The sequence below is a fragment of the Seriola aureovittata genome, chromosome 4, assembly GCF_021018895.1.
Source record: "Seriola aureovittata isolate HTS-2021-v1 ecotype China chromosome 4, ASM2101889v1, whole genome shotgun sequence".
Taxonomy (NCBI): Eukaryota; Metazoa; Chordata; class Actinopteri; order Carangiformes; family Carangidae; genus Seriola; species Seriola aureovittata.
Genome location: NC_079367.1, coordinates 14,279,764 through 14,302,844, shown reverse-complemented (window position 1 = coordinate 14,302,844; position 23,081 = coordinate 14,279,764). Strand labels below are relative to the sequence as shown.

The 23,081-nt window shown below is 40.6% G+C and overlaps 1 protein-coding gene across 2 annotated transcripts in view; it reads left to right on the top strand.

Moving 5' to 3' along the window:
• The window catches only part of zgc:172282 (leucine-rich repeat and fibronectin type III domain-containing protein 1-like protein), a 172,525-nt gene that overhangs the window by 127,325 nt on the left and 22,119 nt on the right, over window positions 1–23,081 (top strand). For both annotated transcript variants that reach the window (XM_056373499.1, XM_056373498.1), the window contains one exon: window positions 18,688–19,337. In XM_056373499.1, the coding sequence (XP_056229474.1) occupies window positions 18,688–19,337 (650 nt within the window). The remainder of the gene's footprint in view (window positions 1–18,687; window positions 19,338–23,081) is intronic.

Here is a 23,081-nt window from a genome sequence, read left to right as displayed (position 1 = left end):
TGGAAAAAAAAAAAAAAAATCAGCTTTTCCTGGAAATACTTTGAGAACCAAGCAAGCTTGCTTATGATTTTAAATGTTGGTGTCAAGACAGATATTTTTGTTTTACTTCTATAAAGCATGTTTAATGTCTGACTTTGTGATACAACCGTTTTGTTTTTTTTCCTCTCCAATTTCACTCAGGTTTAGCGGCTGGGGAGCAGTGTTTCTGGCAGGGGAATTTGATATTATTAGATTTAATGTTCAGATAAAAAGAAATCCATCTGTGGTCAGTCAGTGTGTTATTGAAAGTTACAATGAAAACTATGTGCTCTGATTTTATCTGCAAGTTAGGGAAATACAGGCACATCAAATCAGGTAACAACATAAGGTCTTTCTAAAGCAGGAAGGCAGTAAATTATTTTACACCTTTCTCTTTTGTCCTCACTCCATGTTTGAGGTGCCGAATGCACAAGCACAGCAATGTACACATCTTTTTCAACAGCAGATGCTCCATTTGGGGGATCCCAGTGAGCTCTCCTGCCAGCTGGAACCCCCTCCAGCATGCCTCTCCAGCATGTCCTGGCCTTGCCCTCAGCCGTCCTTTCACTGAGTCATGGCCAATATACATTCAAAGGGATGCACATGAGGGGATGGCATCCATACCAGGTGCCCAACAACCTCAGCTGGCTCCTCTGAATGCAGGGGGGCGGGAGATTAACTCTGAAGCCCTGTGGACTGCCTGGCTCCTCACTGTGTCACAGATACCGAGCTTAGACAGTGTGTGAATAAACCTCATTTTTGGCTGCTTGAATCCATAATCGTATTCCTCCGGTCACTGCCCGAAGCTCTTGACCATATTTGAAGGTCAGAACAAAAACAGATTGATAAATAAAGATTTATGCTTTGTGGCTGAACTCTCTGCTGCCACGGTCCAACACAGCGTTGGAATTTATGCAGCCGCTTCATCTACCCAGCAGATCATTCTATGACCCTTTTGTGGAAGAGAACTGGAGGTATACCGTCTAAAATCTAGCTGCAAAACGCTCCGCTTCACAAAGGAAATCTGTTAAGCAAAGGGAGGACATCATTTGTGAACAGAAATGCCATCATAATGTCACAGAACTGGACACCCTCAGACTTCAGCTCGGTTTTGATTTCCTAGCCATGTCCGGCTCACACTGTGAAAGGCGGTATAAAGACCAAATGTCTCACCACAAAGTCAGCAACACCGCATACTCCCAACACACTCTTTTGGCAGCCAGCAAGATAAAAAAAAATCTGCACATTATAGTCTCCAAAGAGGTTCATGTACATTGTTAATCTGTGTGAGAAGTGAATATAATGTACTAAAAAATCCCAATTCTAACAGGTTTAAGAATGGCAAGAGGGAAGCAAATTAAGATGATTATCAGGATGTATTTTGTAGCCATCTTAACACAGTATGAAATCAAGTATGTAATCTTTTGTGTTGCTTCTCATGTGACGCCTAGTTGTATATGATAAAATGTCACTGAGGCTCATGTGTAGTGGACAAAGGATCTAAGCCTCTTAAAAAGAATCAGTAAACATAAGAGTTTGATCAAGAGTCATAATGGGGATTATCCTACTTTAAAGAGCACAACTACATCTGCACTATTATCCCAGATATGATGGGCCTGTGTGCATTAGGAATCATAAAGATTGCATTTATATAAAAAGATAAGCCCCCCTCCGGAAATAGCAGTTTCTGGAGGAACCATCAAATATTATGGTAAAAATTGAATTCATCTACTGTACGTGTTGGGTGAACTAGAGGCCTGCAGGATGCTCAGTTCTACATCAACACGATGTGTTAGAGGAGGCTGTTGGACTTTTCGAAGACAGACATTCCTTGTATTTTCACACATTTGTGTGAGGGAAAAGTTCTCTTTTGCACATTTAGCATCTGCCAACTCAAGAAACTTATGACTTGGTGCTATATTCCACAACACCACAATATTCACAGGGACCGTGTTTTATGGTGTTTCTGTGACCAGTGTGAAATCCACAACCTGAACTATATTTAAACAAGGACCATAACAGCCAGAGTTATGGGGCCAACATCTGTATTATCCACAGCTGTGACTGCTGAAAAAAATATTGCAACATACTGCAGTGAGGCCAGTATTACTGCTGCTGTGGAGGTTTAGAGGAAGTTAAACAGGCGGAAAGACTGGTTTTATGAGGTGTGTGTTTCAAATTTTCCTCATTTAAAAAAAGTCACAATTATGAAGTTGCAAATCTAATCTGTGCCCTATTTGGACAAAACTATTATCAGCTGACGGAACGGACTAATTAATTCCAGGTTGAAACTTTTTATGGATGTTTAAAGTTCACAGCTGAGATGAGATATGGGGAAACCTGGTGAGGGGATTCCCTTTGGGTTAGAGTGATCACAACAGGTGGATTACAGCATGTATAGGGCAGGGGCAGGAGAGTAAGAGACAAGGGAATAGATTGAGGACAAGAGGGAAATTAAGAATAGGGAAAAGTTAGTGAAAATGATTTTCTCCGCAGTGAGAGGAGTGCAGACACAGGATTCTTCACTCTGTCTCTTCCATACCCCATGAGCTGCCTCCAGGTATCTAGATTTTATGTTGAGGTTTTTCCACCATTATTTTATGTCTGCTGCCCTCTTATCGTTCTCGTTAGTGTGTGTGTGTGTGTGTGTGTGTGTGTGTGTGTGTGTGTGTGTGTGTGTGTGCGTATGTGCGTGTGTCACAGCTTTCTCTCTTTCACAATCACAGTGCTGAAGTCAGCAGAACACTCTGATCGGATCTTAACACTTTGCTCTTGAGACGTGTGATCGACAGTCTGGTTTTTGCTCGTCTTTCTAATGGGAAATCAGCCAGTCACAGAGATGTTAACTTGTTGTCACCGACTTTGGAGAAGTGAGTCATAGAAGTGAGTCATCTGTAAGTACAGATTTAATCTCACCATATCTTCAATACAGTAACAACTGTGCTGCAATTACATAAAAGCTAAACTTGGCGCATCTATGTCATGTCTGGACACAAAAATCTTTGCATCTACCAGGATTCCTTGAAATCGTTTTCAAAGCTCATGTTCCATAATGAAATCGTATAAGCTGTAATATATTTTATAATGATGAGAAATCCACACTGGACACAAAGTCATTTGCAAAAGCAGGATTCTGTTAATAATTATGTGTTATTTTCCGTCAACCGTGACTGAATCGATAATACTCCCTCTAAAAACATCAAGAAAATACCAAATTGATTCGCAAAGGGCATGTGGACTGCAAACCAAATAGGCAAGCCTCTTCAACTGTAAGGATCTATAATTTGGATCTTGTGTTCATCATTCTCTGCTCTTCATAATTGATCAGTTCTATATTGGCTCACACTCCATAGGTTCAGTCCAGGGAACAGCTGGAGTTCACACTCATCAATGCAGCCTCTTCAGTTATGGCTGCCATGTACTCTTTTGTTTGGTCCTTGCTGTCAATTTAATATAATTCCTTTTGAACTAAAGTAATGTATGAGCGTGGTTTTATCCAACATTACAGGCTGTAGTGTCTCTTTACACTTAAATAGTGACATTTGTGATATTAAGTTTTCACTTGAGGATAATTGGACACAACAGAAAAACAGCTCGCTCTCTGTTTGTACACGTCCTTGTGAAAGTTTTGTTCCCTTGTGAGAATTCCAGGCTGGAACATTCATGTACGAGATTGATGGCCTTGCAAAAACATGCTGAAGTATTAACTTGTTTTTTTGTCCATGTAGGACAGAAGGAGCCAAGCTGAACCAGTGGGAGGTAAAGGAGAATAGTTAAAAATCATGAAATAAAAAATTGAAGGGAGTACGTGAGGAAAGAGAAGGAGGTAGAGACTGAGGCAAAAAACAGATGAAGAGCAACAAAGCAGAAGAACATCAATGCTGCTGTTCGACACTTAAATTTTCACCCTCTTTTAATGAATCTATTCAGGTAATGGGGTTACAATGTACGAGCCACCCACTCACAACTGCTAGAGGCCTCTTGAGAGTGCTCCTCATTTAGAATGACCAGGCCACGTGTAGATAAATCTGCTTTAGCAGAAATCACTGCTGCAATTTTTGATATTTCAATTACCTCAGAAAGAAATATCAGCATCCATATGTCCAGGCAAGTGGCCAACGGGCTGCGAGCAAATTATTTGATGCTTCTGGAAAGCTCTGTTGTTGGAAATCTTTACAAATTCTCTAAAACTCAATTTTTGTGTCTCTTCTTTCAAAGGAAAGGAGGCTCAATTACACTGAACTAATAAAAGCACACCATTATAAACATGGCCGTCTCGCAAAGGAAGATTTGTTGTGTTCTACAAAGCCTTCTTTTCAGAACAGGTTCTTTAAAAACAGCACGACAACAATCATTTAGATTCCTATGTATTTACAGTCTCTTTTATTTCCCAGGCCACAATATAGAAAACAGTATGTTCCACCTATCAAGATAACAACCAACTTCAAGGCATTGTGCCTGAAAGATACAGGGTTTATATAAACGTATATTATGACAGTCGTCAAATCATGTTGATTTATATTTTTCAGCCAAATTAAGTAATAATACTAAGTATATCTGGTTGCCTTTTCAAAGGATATAATGGTTGTTCATGGTATATTCAGTTTCGCAACTGTGGAGCAATCAATCTTTCTGACTGGACTGGTGTTGGACTAAACTGCTGCTGATTGAAATGTTTTTCATCTTGTACGGTGGCAAGGAATGAGCTTTATCTACTTTTATAGCCATGGTGATATCTTCTAGCTAAAATTAAAGGAAGTGGAGTAAAAAATCTATTCATGTGCAATACATATATACACACACACACAGATATATATATACATACACACACACATATATATATATATATATATATATACACACACATATATATATATATATATATATATATCAAATTACACCCATCCCAAAAGTCACACAGCCAACCTGACAGGTTGACTCTTAGCTGATCACCTGCTTGTAGTGTCATAAGTAAATATTGGCCATGTATAAGGGGAATGGTTGGGTACTACACTACAAAACACAGTTGCTGTAGTGTGACGCCTGCTATGAAGATGAGATGCGCTGAGAATGATGACGAGAACACACAGCTCTCCTTCACCAGTGAAACAAAGGATGTCTGTCACTAACTTCTTGTAACTTCATCTATGCTTTCTTAATACAGTGACTAATTAAGTCCAATCAATAATTTATCATGTCAGGGTAAATTATTTTCCCAACTAGGGACTTGACATCATTATTGCTCTAGATAGAAATAGTACCTACATAAATTATTCCTAATTACCTTACTAAGCTATAAGTTGTGTAAGTCAATATTCAATTAACACTAAAAGCTTTCCACACACTGACATACAAAAGAAGAGGATATATCATGGTACATTTTACAGTAGTTTGGATGATTCTTGAGACATGAAATTCTAAGATTTAAGTATTTAAATTTCAGGAGAAAATGTGCAAAACAGTTTTGACAGATAGAAATTAACTAATGTAAGGGCAGCCGCTCTGGGCAGTCAGGGGATGTTTCACAAGCTAAATTAGAAATGTGTTCGGAAAAAATGTGAGTGAATGATAATTACAGTACACACCAAAAAAAAAAAAAAAAAACGTGTGACTGAGAAAACAAATGGTACAGCAATACATAACACTGTGACTTGTCTTATTATTATAACTTTCTATGCCTGTCAGTGCAGCTGCTATACTTAAAACCCGGGTTTATGCAGCTGGCTTCTAGATTTTTGTCACTGGTAGTAGGAAAAGTATCGGATGGTTTAACCACCAGTTACATCTATTACAATAATAGTGCCAATGATTTAAGTGCGAATGCTCTCACATTGTTGTCTCATAACTCTGAATTCGGATCTGTTTGAACATCGGGGTGAGAGAGAAAATGAAAAGAAATTTTACAGACAGAGAGGCAGAGAAATTGGAGATGATGGGAGAAATTAAGCAGGAGAGCGGGCGGAGAGAGATGGAAAGACATCAAGACAGGGGAGGCTTACAAAGGGGAGAACAGAGAATGAAGAGGATCTATGGAGGGAGGAAAATTATACGCAGGATGCAGAGAGTGAGAGAGGGACTATGATAAAGAAAGAAAGGGGCTGTGTCAAAACACTGCTGGACGGAAAATCTAAGATCCAGCGCCTCAGTGGAATCTTAAAAATACTGACTCAGGTCCCCAGGGGGAATATGAAGAGGGACAGCGCACCTCCTAAGAGGGGGCAAGAGGACAGGGCCCTCAGCTCACGAAGTCCCAAAGGGAAGGTCCACAAAGAATGATCAATTATGTGGCACTTATTTTCATAATTAAAACTTGTATCATCAAATTTTGTCTCCAGGGTCCGACTTAATGGCTACTCTGTTCTGCAGAAAAAAAATGACAAGCTCGGAAATTGATTTTATTTCTAGTTTATCAAATATTCATGCAGCGCTGTAACCCATGAAACATGTAATTTTTCCCTAGGAAATATATATCACTGATCCTACGTTTAGTATCTGAGGTATCTGTGGCCCACGATCTTAGATCAGTTTAGTTGGTTTGGCCTCTTGGTGGATTCACTAGGTTCAGTAAAGAGATTATTGGAAGCAGACTATAAAGAGCAGTAAGACGTGCAGCCCACACAAAAAACACACAACCACTGACTTAAGAAAACAATAGGAAGAAAGTCTTCCAATTCACAACTTAAACATACAGTTAAAATGAATTAGACCACAACCAAAGCAATAAGGTGATATTAGCTAAAACCAAATACAAAAGCTTAAATGTATGTTTCAGATGCTAGTCCTTCTTCCTCCTTTAAGGTTTGTCCTTTTACGTTACTCAAAGTTATAGGTTCATTCTTTGATGCAAATCTTGTGAGCTGGAGAAAAAAAGACGATGACCAGCAGTTCACATGTCTCTGGCAGAAATATCTATTGCAAGCTGACGCGCCGCAGAGAAAATGATGAGCAGTACAAAGACAGCAAGTGACCTAAAGTAGTGCCACACCAATTTTCTGAAGATATCTTGTCTGGCAGTCTGACAGGGTGTATATATTTCTAGGTATCACATGGTTTCATCACTTTTCCTACCTTACCCCAAACCAGGCAAAACTATGTTCTAGAAGTTCTATAAGTGTGAGGATTCTATTGGAAGCTAAAATCTGACCACTGTCACATGGTCTAACCTAATTAATATTACATGCCTCTTGCACTTTCCCTTACTCAGCTCATTCTTGAGTAGAACTGTGTTCCAGCAGTATATTCCAAGTTTATAGTTTCCCTGCAATGGCACAACATCCACATATCAGCGTCTAGATAAGATGAAGCCGTGATAATGATCTGGTTGGCAGATGAAATAAAGAAGTTCACTGTTGTCAACAGAGAGAACTGTCTCTCAAAAAGAAAAAAGAAAGATTGTGGAAAAAACACCAAGCGAGACACCTAAAGAGCTTCAGGCTGTAATGATGTGGTGGTCCATAAGTCACGGATAAAACCAAGTAGGACTACAACATGGAGGCCAAAATGATAAGAAAAGCCTTTACCTACAGTAAAACATGGTGGAGGTTCTATCATGCTGTGGAGACGCTTTGCTGCCTCTGTTACAGTTCTCAAAAGAATGATGAAATCAAAAGACCACCGACGCATTCTGGACCAAAGTGTGTTACCCAGTTTCAAAAAACTGGGTTTGAGAGAAAGGGCTCGGGTCTTTCAGCAGGACAGCGACCAAAAGTTCACATGCAGCAGCACAGAAGAAAAGGAAAAGTTGGGACTGTTTTGAATTGCCCAGCAATGAGTCCTGACCGCAGAAGAGTTTGAATGCATAGCAGTGCAAGAGGCAGGAACTACCAGCAGAAAGAAACAAGAAGCTTCTAGGCAACAAGAAACATTTAGAAGCTGTGATTTTAGTTTCTGCAACCAAATATCACTGAAGGGTGGCAAATAAATATGGCTATGGTACATTTTGTGTTTGTATATCACTATTATGCAAGGTTTTTTTTGTTTTCTTTTGGTGGGGGGGGGGGGTTGTTCATTAAATTTGGACATTTTATCACAATAATCTGGTTAAATTAGGTTAGATTACATTATTTGTACCCGTAGGTAAATTTAGTTTGCGGTTATACAACATAGGTTCATCTGCATTTATTTCTGAAGATATTGTGAATTATGCAACTCGCGATTCAGGGGTGCCAATAATTTTGACGGAGTTTCTCCCATTGATAACTTGTCTCTCAACTGCTACTTTGCGACTTAGTAGTTTCCTCCCTCTGGCGATCCTGCCAGATTCCGTCAGTTTCAATTCCAACTCTTGGAAAATCTTACACTACAATTTATTTCATTCTTCTCCAGACCTAACTGAGCTTTTGTCACACACCCGACTGAGCTCCTGGGGGGGGGGGGCTTGCCTGTGCGCAGCTGCTCAAACAGCGCCTCCCACTAGCCTGCAGGTGATGCATACAAGGAACATCTATAAATTGTGGCTTCAGAAAAGAACCTGGATTACGTTCACTTTTTGGAAAATGAATTACTTCAATAAATAACGTCACTTTTTGGCAGATGTGCATGCATGTATGGTTTGAGAAATCACGTTTTTTACGATTTGAATTTCAATGTCGGTTGGCCATTCATCAATCCATCCATGAATGCTCAGTTCAATGACACATTCTGTGTCATTTTTTGCAGTGTGTTTAGCAGGACAGACAGAGTGTGTGTGCTGCGGGGACTTTGCTGTCAACCCTTTGCCCTCCTCTGTTCCTGCCTGCATCGGAGGAATAATTGGCACATTAAATTATTTAAAAACAGCCAGGGCACATTATCATAAATATTCACTTGACGTTCTGCTTAGATCAACAGTCAGAACCCAGGGCTCCGGATGTGACTTCATGACGTGTGTGTGTGTGTGTGTGTGTGGACGTGAAGTATGCATTCTGAGTGCCCTAGGGCTGATTGATGGACAGTATTTACAAACAAACCGTCCTCCCGTCAGTCAACATAACTGAATTCGGACAGCATGAAAATGTCAGGCTCATGCACAGACACCGATGTGCATGTGAGTATACATATCCAAGCTAAACCTGGAAATGTCAGCCACACTCAAGAGTGGGCATACTCACTTATGAACACGCAGAAACGGGACTCAGCAGTGCAGAGCCCCTTGTCAGTCTGCTGTTGTAACGAGTGCGTCTAACGAACCTGTCACTGTTCTTGTCTGAGAAAAGACGATTGCAGCGAGGAAGCTTCTATTGGGTTATTTTATTCAAATTAACTCATTTAGGGGGGTGGAGGTACCACCTTCACTCTTCAGGGAGGAGACCTGACCAGAACCTGTGACATCTTAATTCAGTGGATTTCTACTAGTGGATCTATACATGACTAACTACTCAGACAGGGTAAATGCAATGTCTGATAATCAGCAAGAGGAAAACTGAAGCAAATGAATCAATAGCTGATAAAATAAAACATGGAACGAATTGGGCAATGGTGGGAGAGAATGTGATTAGGTGATTTACTATGTAGCTAAACAACCAATTGTTGCCTAGGTGTCTATGAAAGAAATGTGATGATTAATGTATGATTTTATCTTGATATCAACCCAGTCATGAGCAGGAGAGTGAGTCTCGCCCGCTGTGAGTTGCGCCGTGGCTGGGGATTTTCCTGGTCGGAACCCGCAGTAGTTGGTGTTTGGTACTTCTTCACGATGGATCGAGTCGGTTCCCCTGGAGACGATGTGTAGTTAGTGGGCAACTGGCTCCACCAGTTCTCTCAGCTGTTCGGCGCTTGGCAGGCTGCCAGCAGGCTGTCTCAATTGGCACTGCTGTTGATTTCTCAGTAGGCGGTCGGGGGCAGATTGTGTCGTCTGCCTGCTCTCTTGCGGGTTGATGTGGAATAAAGTGCTAATTACGGTACTTAACTTTTGCTCAATAACTTTAGAGAGGATTGGTATTGGCTAGATGACCCGAAAATATTAATACAAAACAGTGATAATGACTAAAGAGTTGCATATTCTGAGGCACGTCTGCTCTTCAGATTCAGTTGGCATTGACTTGGCTTGTAAACTAAATGATAGTGTGTGTAGACAAAGTATAGTTACTTGTAGATCAAGTGGAAAAACAATGAACATAAGACACATGGACAAAATCAACAGAGGGGCAACACAGAAAGGAAAATAAGTGCCAAACTGCGAAATGGTAAAAAGCCACAAAGCAATGTGTAAAGTGATCCCAGCAGTTATATTTCTGTGGGGGCTGGTGCACGTATTTCAACTAGAGAAGCGAGGGATTTTCTATAGAAATTTTGCTTTGTTTAATCTGTTGTTTACTCACACAAATCACACTGCAGCCTTCCACCACGACCCATTACAACGTTCAATAAAACAACATAAAACCTAATGGTGAGATTCATGACAGGAAGGTACAATACAAATGTGGATTTCATATTAGTACACCATTCAAAGACCTCAATATAATACAAGTGGCTAATTGACCAAACAACATAAGAAGTGATTACTAACACTAATAGATAAATGTGGCTCACACAGCAGTGCTTTGATTGTAATAATAATGAAGACGCCACCGTGAATGTTTAATGCCTGTTACCTTGTATGTACGGAGGAAGCCGGCAGTCTGGCCACATTGTAGATACTGACTTAAACCTTGTATTTTACAAATGGGCCATTCTTTATAATAGAAATCTGTGAATTTACATAAGTGACATAATAACATTATATAAATTACGGAATAGTTGGACAATAATAATTAAAGTAACAGTCAAATACCAATGTGTAGAAAGTCCTATTGTTGAAAAAATAGAGCCTTTAGTTATTTGCTCACATTTTGCCTTGTGTCCGTTTAAATGATCCTCTGGGGCTGACAATTTGACCCATCAGCTGATCATACATCTCTATCACGTGCTAATAGCTGGTCTATTTCTTTCAAAGAAGAATCCTTTGTCTCTGGTTCCTATCCAGTTGATAGTTTGATGGTGCAAATCTAGGAGAGCGTCATTTTTCATCTCCCATGAACTCTACGCGTCCTTACTAAGAAATCTTTTATAGTTTGTGGGTGATGCCAGGGCAGGGATTTCTGCAACACTATAATGACATGCTAACAAAGTAGAGCTGCTGATAACAGCTCTATTAGCAACTATTAATGCCATTTGTGACCAGAGGCACCGAGGCCTTCGTCAGCCTCTGTCTGACTACACCTCAGCTGCGAAGACACAATGGCAGCTCTTGTGCCATTGTGCATTGAATACCAAATGCAGTGTGTGTGTGTGTGTGTGTGTGTGTGTGTGTACAATGTCATTGTATTCCTACGATAGTGTGAACAACTGGGCTGAACTGCAATTATTATTCCTTTTGCTTAAATAAATCTGATAAATAACATCTGACAACGGTGAGACAGTGACACCACCAGCTTTGTTTTTTTTTTTTTTTTTAACACAAACAGAATTTTTTTGGACATCTTATCTGCCTGCATTCTTGGATGCAGCAGACTGTAGAATAATATTAAAGAAAATATTAAAAAATGTATAAAATTCTGAAGGAACATTTTGAAGCTGGATATCAATATTATTATTGGGTTTAGTGCTCACCTACATCTCTACTGATGTTACTGAAAAAACTAAATTCGAAAAGGGATTTATGGGTTTTATTGTTTTTTTTTTTTATTGTTTTTGTTTGTTTTTTTCAGCCTGCATGTTAAAGCACATCTGCATTTCCTTCAACAATCAGATGTAGAGGTTGTCTTGTTTCCAAAATCCGCTCAACACTTTAGTTAATGCTGTGGCAATTTTGAGCTGCGAATCTGTACATAAAGACCAAAGAGACACTAGTCTGTTTTGCATATGAGCCTGAGACACACACACAGTACACAAACCCTCACATTTGATCTATCTATACATTGAGTTTTGGTTCCCGTGGGAGAAAAACCGTGGTTTGACTGGTCTAAAGTTGTAGAAAGAAGTGCGTAAATTCTCTGTGGGATTTTCCAATGCAGGTATAAAGCAGTTGGATATTGAACTGCGCCGTTACACACAGGTGAGGAATAACCTGGGGAAATGACAGCAATCTACGGTAATTACTAGTCTTCGATTGCCGTGGCGTTGAAAGCAGTTAGAGATGAAAAGCCAAGAAAGGAAAGCTGATCAAGGGGAGGGGGGGTGACATGTCAATATTAATTCTCTGACAACGTAGTCATAAATGAGAAAATAGGCCCAATGGTTGTAAAAAAAAAGGCAATGACAGGAGAATGAAGGCTCTGAACACTTTTCTCTGAACCAGATCACACCTAAAAAAAGATATGCAGAGATGGCAAGCATTACCATACCTATTCAGTATTCAGGATGATACATGTGCTGTGACAGATTGCTTTCTGTCACAGCACAGGGAGAAGATGTCTTGCTCCCAAGTTCCCCCTGGTCACTGATTTTTCATCGGTCTCTCGGTGGAGGTTATAAATAGCCTGTTGAGACGGGGTGCAGTTTGTTTTAATAGGCATTATTAGCACCAGGGGCAAAAGATTAAACTGTACATGGAGAAAGGACAACTTTGTAAAAGCGAGCAATATTTAATGAATTGTCAGTCCATGGGAGTCATTGTGTTGATAGTTAACATGGGAAATACAAGAGGGAGCTGAAGAGTAATGCACAAACCTGGCCAGGATTGCAAGTATTACAATTTGGAAAGACCTCTCAAAATGTGCTTAATTGTTGCATGATGAAAATGTCTGTAATGTTATTCATTTTAGACAAGATCAGCAAAAATGTGCAAGTGATGTGCTTAGTAAGGCAGGGTCAATGTAAACACCATATCACAGTAAGGGCGTTCTGTAGAGCTTCTGACCACTAGTGGCACTATGAGGCGGTGGAATCAGTGGGTTCCTGTTTTATTTGTATCTGGTGCCTATTTGCACATGAGCACATAAACAACTTCCAACCAAAGGTCCTATGGTTTTCTACTAATGGACTTTTGGATTGTGATGTAGTACTACACAAGTGACAGTGGGGAAGAATCTGACTAAGGTAGCAGAAAAAAGGTGAACAGTGTCACAAACAATACAAACGTTACAAATGACTGTTCAAGCTCAAGCACAGTCACAGGGACATTTATGACTGGCATACAGTACTTTTAATCCAATTAATCGAAACAGCTGTTATTACATTCATACACAGTTACTGTGGAACAGGTTTTGTACATCTCAAGTGGACCATACTATCTTAAATTGTTATTCTGTTGCACTGTTGCAATATCCACAACAGCTTTATATTGACTTCCTTCAGCTGTCCTATAGGCAATGAGACATTTTTTCCCATCTGCAGCCTCCACTCACCAAAAGAGTGTAATGTACCATGGGTAAAGTTCCACAACTAAGAGTTCACAAAAACTGCATAAGAGAAATAATGCAATACTTTATGAAACATTCATTGCACAGGAGTAAACTGGACTTTAAAATTGCAGCTAGCCACATTGGATTGGGCAAAGTGGGAAAATGCCGAACACACACAGCTGTTACGTTTCTCATCGGCTTCCTGTATTTCAATCGTACTGCACATCTTATATTTTGCGCATTACTGTAATTCCAGTGTTCCAATCGTTTACACTTTGCACTGCAACAGTAAGATGCATATCTGAGCACTGTGCAACACACAATCTCACGACTTGGTGTTAATGCTCTCACCACATAAACAATCGCTCGTACCAAAGCGAAGCTTCCAGTCATCATGTGTTGACAGCCTTAGTCATGTTCAAGAAATAAATAAATGAATTGAAAAGAAAAGGGGATTATTTTGAGGAGTTGTCAGCTTGTGCAATCATTTAAACACATTAATCAGACTATTGTCATGCTTGCAGTATTTTGGTACATGTGTACACAGATCACATGGCTGTGCTAATCTGTTCAATTCAAGCAGTGAGATAGTTTACCTTTTTGAGCATTTGAATGAGTCTCGCAGTCTTTTAGCTGTGTGTGGGCACACGTTCATGTCTATGTGTGTTTACATGTGTGTATGCGTGCCTGTGGGTGTGAGGACAAACTGAGGAGTGACAAAACATAACTGACTGTTGATCTGTTTGCAGTGTGTGTGTGTTTGTGTGTGCCTGCATATGTGAATAGTGAAGGAAAGAAATCCATTAAGCTGTTTAACTCTGTGTGTGTGTGTGTGTGTGTGTGTGTGTGTCCGTGGTTGAACCCATTAACTGAATAAACCATCCAGTATGATTGCGGTGTCAAATGGGCTTGCTGAAGCATTTCTGCTTGGCCCAGCAGTCCTTGTCCTTCTTAAAGTCATCACACACTTGCACAACACCCAAAACTCCCAGCCACACTTAATTATTGATTGCTTGAAAATGTCGCATCAATCCTCGCACATCTGTATAACTGCGGCTGTACAAAACACAAACAGATGCTGGCCAATGAGCAAATCATATGCCATATGCTGATTTCATTAGATATAATAGAAGTTGCTGCAATCGCTTTTGTGCATCTGGCAACTGTTCAGTGTGGCGAATAAGAAAGCTGCCATTCAAGTGGAAGGCCCGGGTTCAGTCTCCTGTGTCAGCAACAGTCCCTGACTAAGACATTAAGTCTTCAACATTGCAACAAGGTTGTTCCGTAAATGACACTTTTTGAGGTCATTCTGGGAGGAACATGAAAAAAAAAAATATCTGGAAAAACAGAAAAAATTACCTGTACACAAATGCAGGAGATGTCATTAAAGCAGTAAATATTAAACTCTGTTCAGAACAATTAGAGAATCCTCTACTCAACAAATGTACCCTACTTGTTCAAGTTTAGCAAGGCAGATGGTGGTGATGTTTTTTATCTCTCAATATAACCCCCCCCCACCACCACCACCACCCCCACCCCACCCCATCCCCCACCCACCCACCCACACCCGAGAAAAGAGTTTCCTCCACCTCATCCCACCCAATCACTTCTTGGTTCATGTGCAGCTACCTTTTAGCAAAGCCTCAGGGCAGCTGAAGTTTCCCGGCTTGAATCTGATTAAGAACTGAGCACCTGTAAGGGGTGCACCAGGGAGGTTTCAGGCTGATTTCCACCATATTTGCCTTTTTCTTGACAATCATAGGGTTGGAGGGTGATGCTGATGGTTGGCAAAGATTATCTGGTTTGTGTGAAGCAGTACACAGATTCTGTCTCACCCAATCTGTTTAGATAAGATGGATCTGAGCTGCTTCGGTGATAACATAATTGATATTTATGACCTGACATCTGCACTGGTCCTAATCAGGTCCAGTGGTGTGTGCGGGGGGGGTGTTACAGATTCATGCCAACAGTAGAGACTCAAAGCCAAGGTGAGGAGATGAGATGCATGTCTGGTAATGAGGACAGGGCTCAGTGCAGCTTAGTCATTATGAAATGACATAAAAGAACAACAAACTCATTTAAACAAAAGAAAATGACAGCAAATCACAACAAATTGGAAAATGTCAAGGACTGGCTAATTATATCATGGATTACACGCTAGAGCTCCTTCTTTACTTTCTGCCGGTTATTAGATATTTGCACATTAATCCCTCATTCTACTCTGTGTGACGGATTCTCACTTTTTTGAGGTGGGAAGTGAAACCTTCACAGTAGTTCAGTTAGGTAAGTTTTACCTTAATTTGCCAATGTTTGCATCCGCACTTACATAGAAGGTTATATATGTCACTTCGTTACTAAAAACAACTGTATGCACATTGTGAAAAGTGAGGCAAAGTTAGCAATGGAAGCCCCATAGTCACAAATATTGTAACTGGTGCCCTCTGTCTCCATGGCAATTTAATTATTATCAGTCACGACTTTTACTTTTATGTAATGTGCTTTGAGTCAGAATGTTTAGCTCCTAAGGACACTATTACACACCTCACTTTGCGTTTCAGCTCATGTTTTCATTAAACAGCAAAAAATAAATAAAAAATACGGTGCAAGTATAAGCAAAGGTGACTTGTTAAAATGGGAAGCAGTGTGTCTGACTGCAGATATTGGATTAGAAGCCCACATGTGCTTTGTGGATTTCACTGAAGGACACTGCCAGCACTGGACTCCTACTGATTTCCCTGAAGTTTCTCTCCCTAATAAACTATGATTTAGTTTGTCTCACTGCAAAGATGAGAGAGGAGACAAACAGCCATGGTATTATTTTGCTCAGACACATTTAGGAAACCTCCCAGCCGGTAGTTTTTTGGAGTTTAATAAGGTGGATGGAGGTGGTGTTTTCTATGACTTCTATGACTTTTTTTTTTTTCTCTCACAGTCAGTACACCCTTTTGAAATTGCTTACAGGAACCAACCCAGCCCCGCTCTGCTCTCAAATCTTTCTGTTACCCTTCGGCAAGACATTACGGCTGTTAAAGTTTCCTGTTTAAATTCCTATTAAGATGTCAGTCCAGGGATCCACTCACACCAGACTTCACAACCACACAAGGTCACACACACACATACATATATACACACCCACAAAGACACATAGAGCTATCTGCCAAGAAATTCTTCCTGGTGGAGGTTCAATGCCATCTATGAGCTTGGCACTGAGACTGGGCCAGCCGATACCCTGCTGCCCACTGGCTCTCACAATCACACACACACACACACACACACACACACACACACACACACACACACACACACACACACACACACACACACACACACACACACACACACACACACACACACACACACACACACACACACACACACACACACAACACACACACACACACACACACACACACACACACACACACACACACACACACACACACACACACACACACACACACACACACACACACACACACACACACACACACACACACACACACACACACACACACACACACCACACACACACACACACACACACACACACACACAGCTCCCATCAGCTCTGTTTCACTCCGACTATGATGCTAGGGCTGTCTGTCTTCATGCAGAGGTGGAAATACATTTATGAGGCAGGGATGGGCAGAGCAGAAAAACTTACAGTACATTGGGGAAAATGTGAATGAAGCAGCGGGGAAATACGATTTAGATAAAATGTAGCAATGACATATGGATGTTTGACAATTCCACTAGTTTTATGGAACACCCCTAGAGAAAGCAGTGTGACAAGGAAGGGAGAAAGCAAAACCGAGGTAAGCACAGAAAAAGCATCGTTCCTGTTTACCAGGGTGATTGTTTTCCCCCTGAATTTCCCCCAGGAAAGTATACTAGCAAGGAGAAACTAGAGCTCCAGTATTTACCTTGGGAAAGACCGAGATTGTAGATGACAATGGGAAGAATCAGGAATGTGTTTAATCAGAGAATGAAGATTTCTGCACCTGTGGGGGCTGGATGTGTGTGAGTGTTTGTCAGATCACAGGCTTATGAATTCCAGCTCTTTGGGGAAATAAGGACGATGAGGTGGCTGTTGTGCCACAGGCACTACCGCATGGAAATATATAATGATAGTGCATGTGTCACCGCTACAGCTTTCCTGTAATAGCACACAACAGAATACAAGGGCGCAGAACACACAGATGGGATGATAAGGCGTTTTGGGAAAGGATTTTTCCCCATCGCTTGTTAGACTGGTACAGTGTATGGACAGAGTGGGTGGGGGTGGGGGGTGGTTTTGGTGGCAAGTATGAGAGTGTGCCCCACAGTGCAATGTCACTGAGGGCAATGTTGTAAGATATGGTGTGATCCCTTCCAGGCAACAATTTAATTTGTCTGTCAGTGACACACACAAAAGACATTTTTTGTAACATGTTAATTAAGTGTTTTATTCATTTAAACATTGTGTCTGTTTATCAGTCAAGAAACACTTCCACAAAGCACGTCAGAAGAAAAACAAGGGTGATGGCAATAAAAGAAAGGAGCACTGGAAGCAATCCATATTAAATAGGTGATTTGTTAAAAAGTTGTTAAAAATATTCCAATTAAAAGAAAACTAAAAATGTATCTCTAGTTTAAGGTTCTGCATTCTTGTCTGGTCCATTAAAATGAGTTGGTTAAGGACCACTTTAACGTTTTCTCTTTGACCTCTTGTTGCATCTCAAAACCTGATATCACTGATATCAGTGATAAAATATGTTAGATGCTTATCTATTTGTTTATTTCTTATCTAACTGAAACTTGGCTGTCCAGATACTTGGTATTGGCCTTTATGCATTCCTGTGAATGTATCTTGCCAATGGCAACTTGTGTTACAATCATCCGCATCTATGATTGATTAAAAAGTGATCTGCATCTTTGCTCATACCACTTTATTTTACAGTGGTGTCATTTCCTGATAATTTCCAAAGAAGAGTGAAGAAGTGTGAAGGACTGTGTAATTGGTACCAATTATACGGAATACGAATTCTCTGAAAGAATAGCTTCATTTAAACCCAACAATTGTTCATTCATTAGTTTATTATCGGAAACGTTGTTATTCATAAACATGTTGAATTCTATGCCTGTCTGTCTGAGCAGTTTTACAGTTTGCAGGTTATGTTGGTAATTAATTTGAATTGATTAAATGACAGTGTGTTAATTGAACACTGCCTCTATTACCTCTTTATTAGTAATTAGTACTAAATCCTATTATTCTAAACCTCTTTACAGGCACATAAAACAAAGAGTTGCCATTTGTTGTGATTGATGTGTATCAACTTAAGTTTAAGTCTGTTCTGACTGTGACGTCTTTTTGTCTTTGCTTTCGCAGGATGATCCCATCCACCAGTAATGACTTCCTGGTCCGGGATCTCGCCGCCGGACGTAACTACGATCTTTGTGTCCTGGCCGTGTTTGATGATGTCATCACATCACTGACTGCAACACGTCCTTTGGGCTGTCTGTCGTTCACCACAGACACAGAGTTCAGCCAGTGTCAAGCACTGCACAGCCACTTCCTGGGTGGTACTATGATCATCATCATTGGAGGGATTATTGTTGCTTCTGTGCTGGTTTTTATCATCATCTTAATGATACGTTACAAGGTTTACATCCACCAAGGTGCAGGCAGCGGAAAAGGAGCCATTGCGGCCACTGCGCCAAGACCACAAAGCAATGGACAAGGAGGAGGCGGACAGGTCCAAGTCCTCCCTCGCTCTGCCTCAAAAATGACTGACAGTCAGGACGAGCAAGCGCTAGCACCGTCCAGGGCCATGTCGCCTAGCAACACCCTGAGAGACACTGTGGCACTGGTCGAGGAGGAGAGCAGCGGACGGAGCATACTGACAAGGACTGACTCCTTGGCCAATGAGGAGTTGCTCTCGCCCACCAAGGCCCGCTTCTCCTCCAGGGTCGCCATCGAGATGAAAAGCAGACCGCCATCTGTCGCCAAAGAGCCCTCCTCCCCGAAGGAACTGGCAGGTAGTAGACAGACAGATAGGGAGGAACAGACAGGCATAGAAGAGGCAAGCAGCACAGCGAGGGGGAAGCATTTCAGTGAGATGGAACGAAAGACAGAAAGAAGTTGACAGAGAAGGAAGAAGGGAGAACAGGGGCGAACAAAAGAATACCGTCAAACACAAAGAGATGGAGGATGAGAAATAGACAATGCGCAATTTAGGGTGTGAAATTGAGCGAGATAATAACGGAGCGTGGAACAGTGAGAAACTGAGTGAGTGTGAACAAGGGAATGAATAAGAGATGCCATCCTTGTGGACTGGTAAGATAGTAGGAGAGAGAGGGTGAGACGCATGTTGAACTTTCTGTCTGTAGAGTTGAAGTGGCATCTAAATTTGTAGTCAACGCTCTTCTTTCTCACTGCTGGCAAATCAGATTACAGCTTGCACTCTGTATGACAAAGGTTATTTAGTTGTTTATTTTTTCACACGAAACAAAAAGAAAAAAAAAAAAAAAACTTGAATTAGATTATTACATCCTCCAAGCTTGCTGATTTTTGTTTTCTGCACTTGCCAATTACTAGGCTTCATTTCTTAAAAAAATGAGGGAATTATGCAACTCTGAAGTTTCAAAGTTATTAGGAAATTTAAGAAATTTCTGGGTTTACATTGTTTGCCCAAGTGTGTCGTGCATGATGATGTGACTTGCTCCTGGAAACGCAATATTTTTTTGCCTTTTTTCCAAACACCCATCACACCAAAGCTAACATTATTCAGATTAGCACTCCTTGTGTGTCCTCCATTAAAGTGCTACAAACTAGACTTTAAGCACCCTCAGAAGGCATGTTGCCCATTAAGTATGGCACACAGATACCAGAGCACTTAGGTGTGAAAAAGGAAAGTTACTTCAGTTCAAAGGAAAGGCTATTGAAGGGTTGGTTGAAATTCGATGCCAGGGTTGGAAGAAATCCCCTTTATTAAAAGTTAAAATGTCCAGTGTCTTAAAGAAGTTGAACACTTTTTGGTACAATAAATGGTGTAAAAGACCCTGTAAAACCTCTGGAGAGGTTTACAAAGCAATGTGCATTACACATCACCTTAAATGCTTTGATGAGAGTCTATAAAAAATACATAAATAATAAATAAGTTAACAACAATGTTTACAATGCTGTCAAGTTTCCAGGCACTCTTACGTTAAACCTTTACTGCAGTATGCGTATGCATGTTTATACAGCTGGAGACACTCAGAGCTCAGATTTTGCCCCCTAGGGTGCTCTCTATGTAAATCCAAGCAATTTGCTTTAGATTCAGTGGGAGTGTAATGGAACCCCTACAGGGGTAACAAAACAGAATCCCCTAGACACATATAATTCGGGAATATACTATACATAATGTACGAGGCAACTGATGCAATCTCAACTATTACTAATGTATATAACTCAGTAGAAGAAACTGTAAGAAGATAAGAGTGTGGTGGTAGAAGTAGAAACCAGCACCGCCGCTAAAATCAGTGTGTTGGGGGAAAGAGGCAAACCAGTAATGGCAGTAAGCAGTACAAGCAGTCAGCACAAGCCAGGGGCAATAAAGTTTAGACGACGATATTTACAAAGTTCTCCAGAATGATTAGGAATGTCAAAATACACAGTCAAAAAATATGAAGAAGAAATCCAGGGAAACATCACAGCAAAGAAGACTAGATTACCTTGGAAAATGCAGCCAAGATTCAGGATGAAAACCCAAGTCTGTGCCATTGCTAAAGACTCATTTCTGAAGTTGTTCCAGTGAGTGTAAATGACAGCACAGTCAAAACTCAATTTATTGTACTGAAAACTGTTCATTTCCAGCTTCTAAATGATTAGTGCTAATTGAGCATTTCCATTTTCACTATCGTTCCAGCCTCTCTTGTCTGTTCATGGATCAACCTCTTGTTTCCAGTTTGAATAAAGTATTTTGAGTTTCTACAGTGGTGGGTACTGGCAGCAAATAGCTGATGGTAAACTGGTGGACAGTTGGCAAGAAACAATAAATGTAGGAATGTCATTGTGCATTTACAGTATCATTCCAGTGGTGCAAAATGCATTAAAGTAAAAGCAGAATGCTGCAATTAAAATATTTTAACATATTTCTTCCTTAACATTCAGATACAGATTGAAAATGCTATGTTATTCAGTCATTGCAAGCAAAGGCTGTCAGATAAAACTCACGTTTTATGTAATCAGCCGCCAGTTCACTTGTTCCACACTTTTCAAGTGACTTGCACATGCTCACAAAGACTGCTCGAAATGCTCAATAGTGCTATAATAATAGGAATCCACAAGAGCATGTGGATTTTCTTTCCGGGTAGATTTTCCCTGTGCTAAGCCCACTCCAGTGCACTTCCCCTTTAACACTAATCCACTCAGGAAATGGGGGGTTTCATTAGAACGACTAAATGGAGACACCATTTCACACGAGTGGCTTAAACAGCTGAGTCGAAATACTTTATCAGCAGCTGATACGTCGTTCAATTGGCCCCTGTGAATGGGTTGAAATGAGGTGTCATTGAGCCTCACGTTGATAGCAGGGAGGAGAGGTCTGTGCAGAGCGCAGCAGTTTAGACAGTAAGTTCAGGGAACGTTTTCACCTTCATGAACGCTGCTGGATTGGGAGTCGCTTTGACACTCAGAATACAATTAAATGTGCTGGATGTTGCTCATATCACAGTCTCTAATTATTGCATTAGTTGTAAAGTTGCAAAAATTTTTGATGGTGCTATATGAGGGGTTTGGGCTGATGTAGTTCAGCAAGTGTTCGGCTGAAGAGTGCTCATTAAGGATGTTACGCAGAATTTTGCAAACTGACGAAGAACTTAAAATTTACTGTGCCACAGCACTGAGGTGTCGCCATATGCACAAACTCAAACATTCCCCCTAAAGGCCTAATTAACAGCTGTAACCTCATCCCAGCCTTAACTGACTGAAGTGCGTCAGTCAAAGGAGCTTCCAAAGAGCATCCCAGACCACAACAAGACACACAAACAAAGCAATTATAATGGCTTTTATTTTGACACTTGACCCAGGAAGACTGAAATGAACTCTGGCTTTTGTGATTGTTGGCGTCCTCACTTTGATTCCAGGATCACTGGCACTTTGAGGGCAACCTACAATGAGGGATAATAGCCATGTGTTTGTACTGAGTCTGCTGGGGTTTCTCAGGGTGTAGTTGTGTCTGTGATGTGTTTCACTGGTTGCTGCATTGCAGAGAAAGGCAACATTGATCTGATCAGAGAGAGAGAGAGAGAGAGAGAGAGAGAGAGAGAGAGAGAGAGAGAGAGAGAGAGCGAGAGAAAGAGAAAGAGAGAGCTGCAGTGAGTCACAGCGCCTGAGGAACAGAGCAACTGACAGATACAGAGAGAGACCCCATTAAAGGCCTACAGTTGTCAAAAATGTGACCCAACATGAAAACACAGGCACATTGTGGGGTGATAGTTTTCCTTTTGTTTGTTTGCTTTTCATAGACTGTTTTCACATTCATACATAATTTTGAGTTCATCTTTTTTGCAGTTTAAATGTCATGGATGAATATTGTTTTTTATTTTTATTTATTTATTTATTTGGTATCTTTACCTCAATTAATTAACAGATACACATTTCTTCAAGTAATATGGAACTGATATGCTAATGTGAAGCTCATATGAAAGTTTCTGTAATCATTCCTACTGGTGCCCAAGGGATCAAGTCCAACATCGGACATGAGAAAAATCAACATTCTTTACTTTGCAGAAATGAAT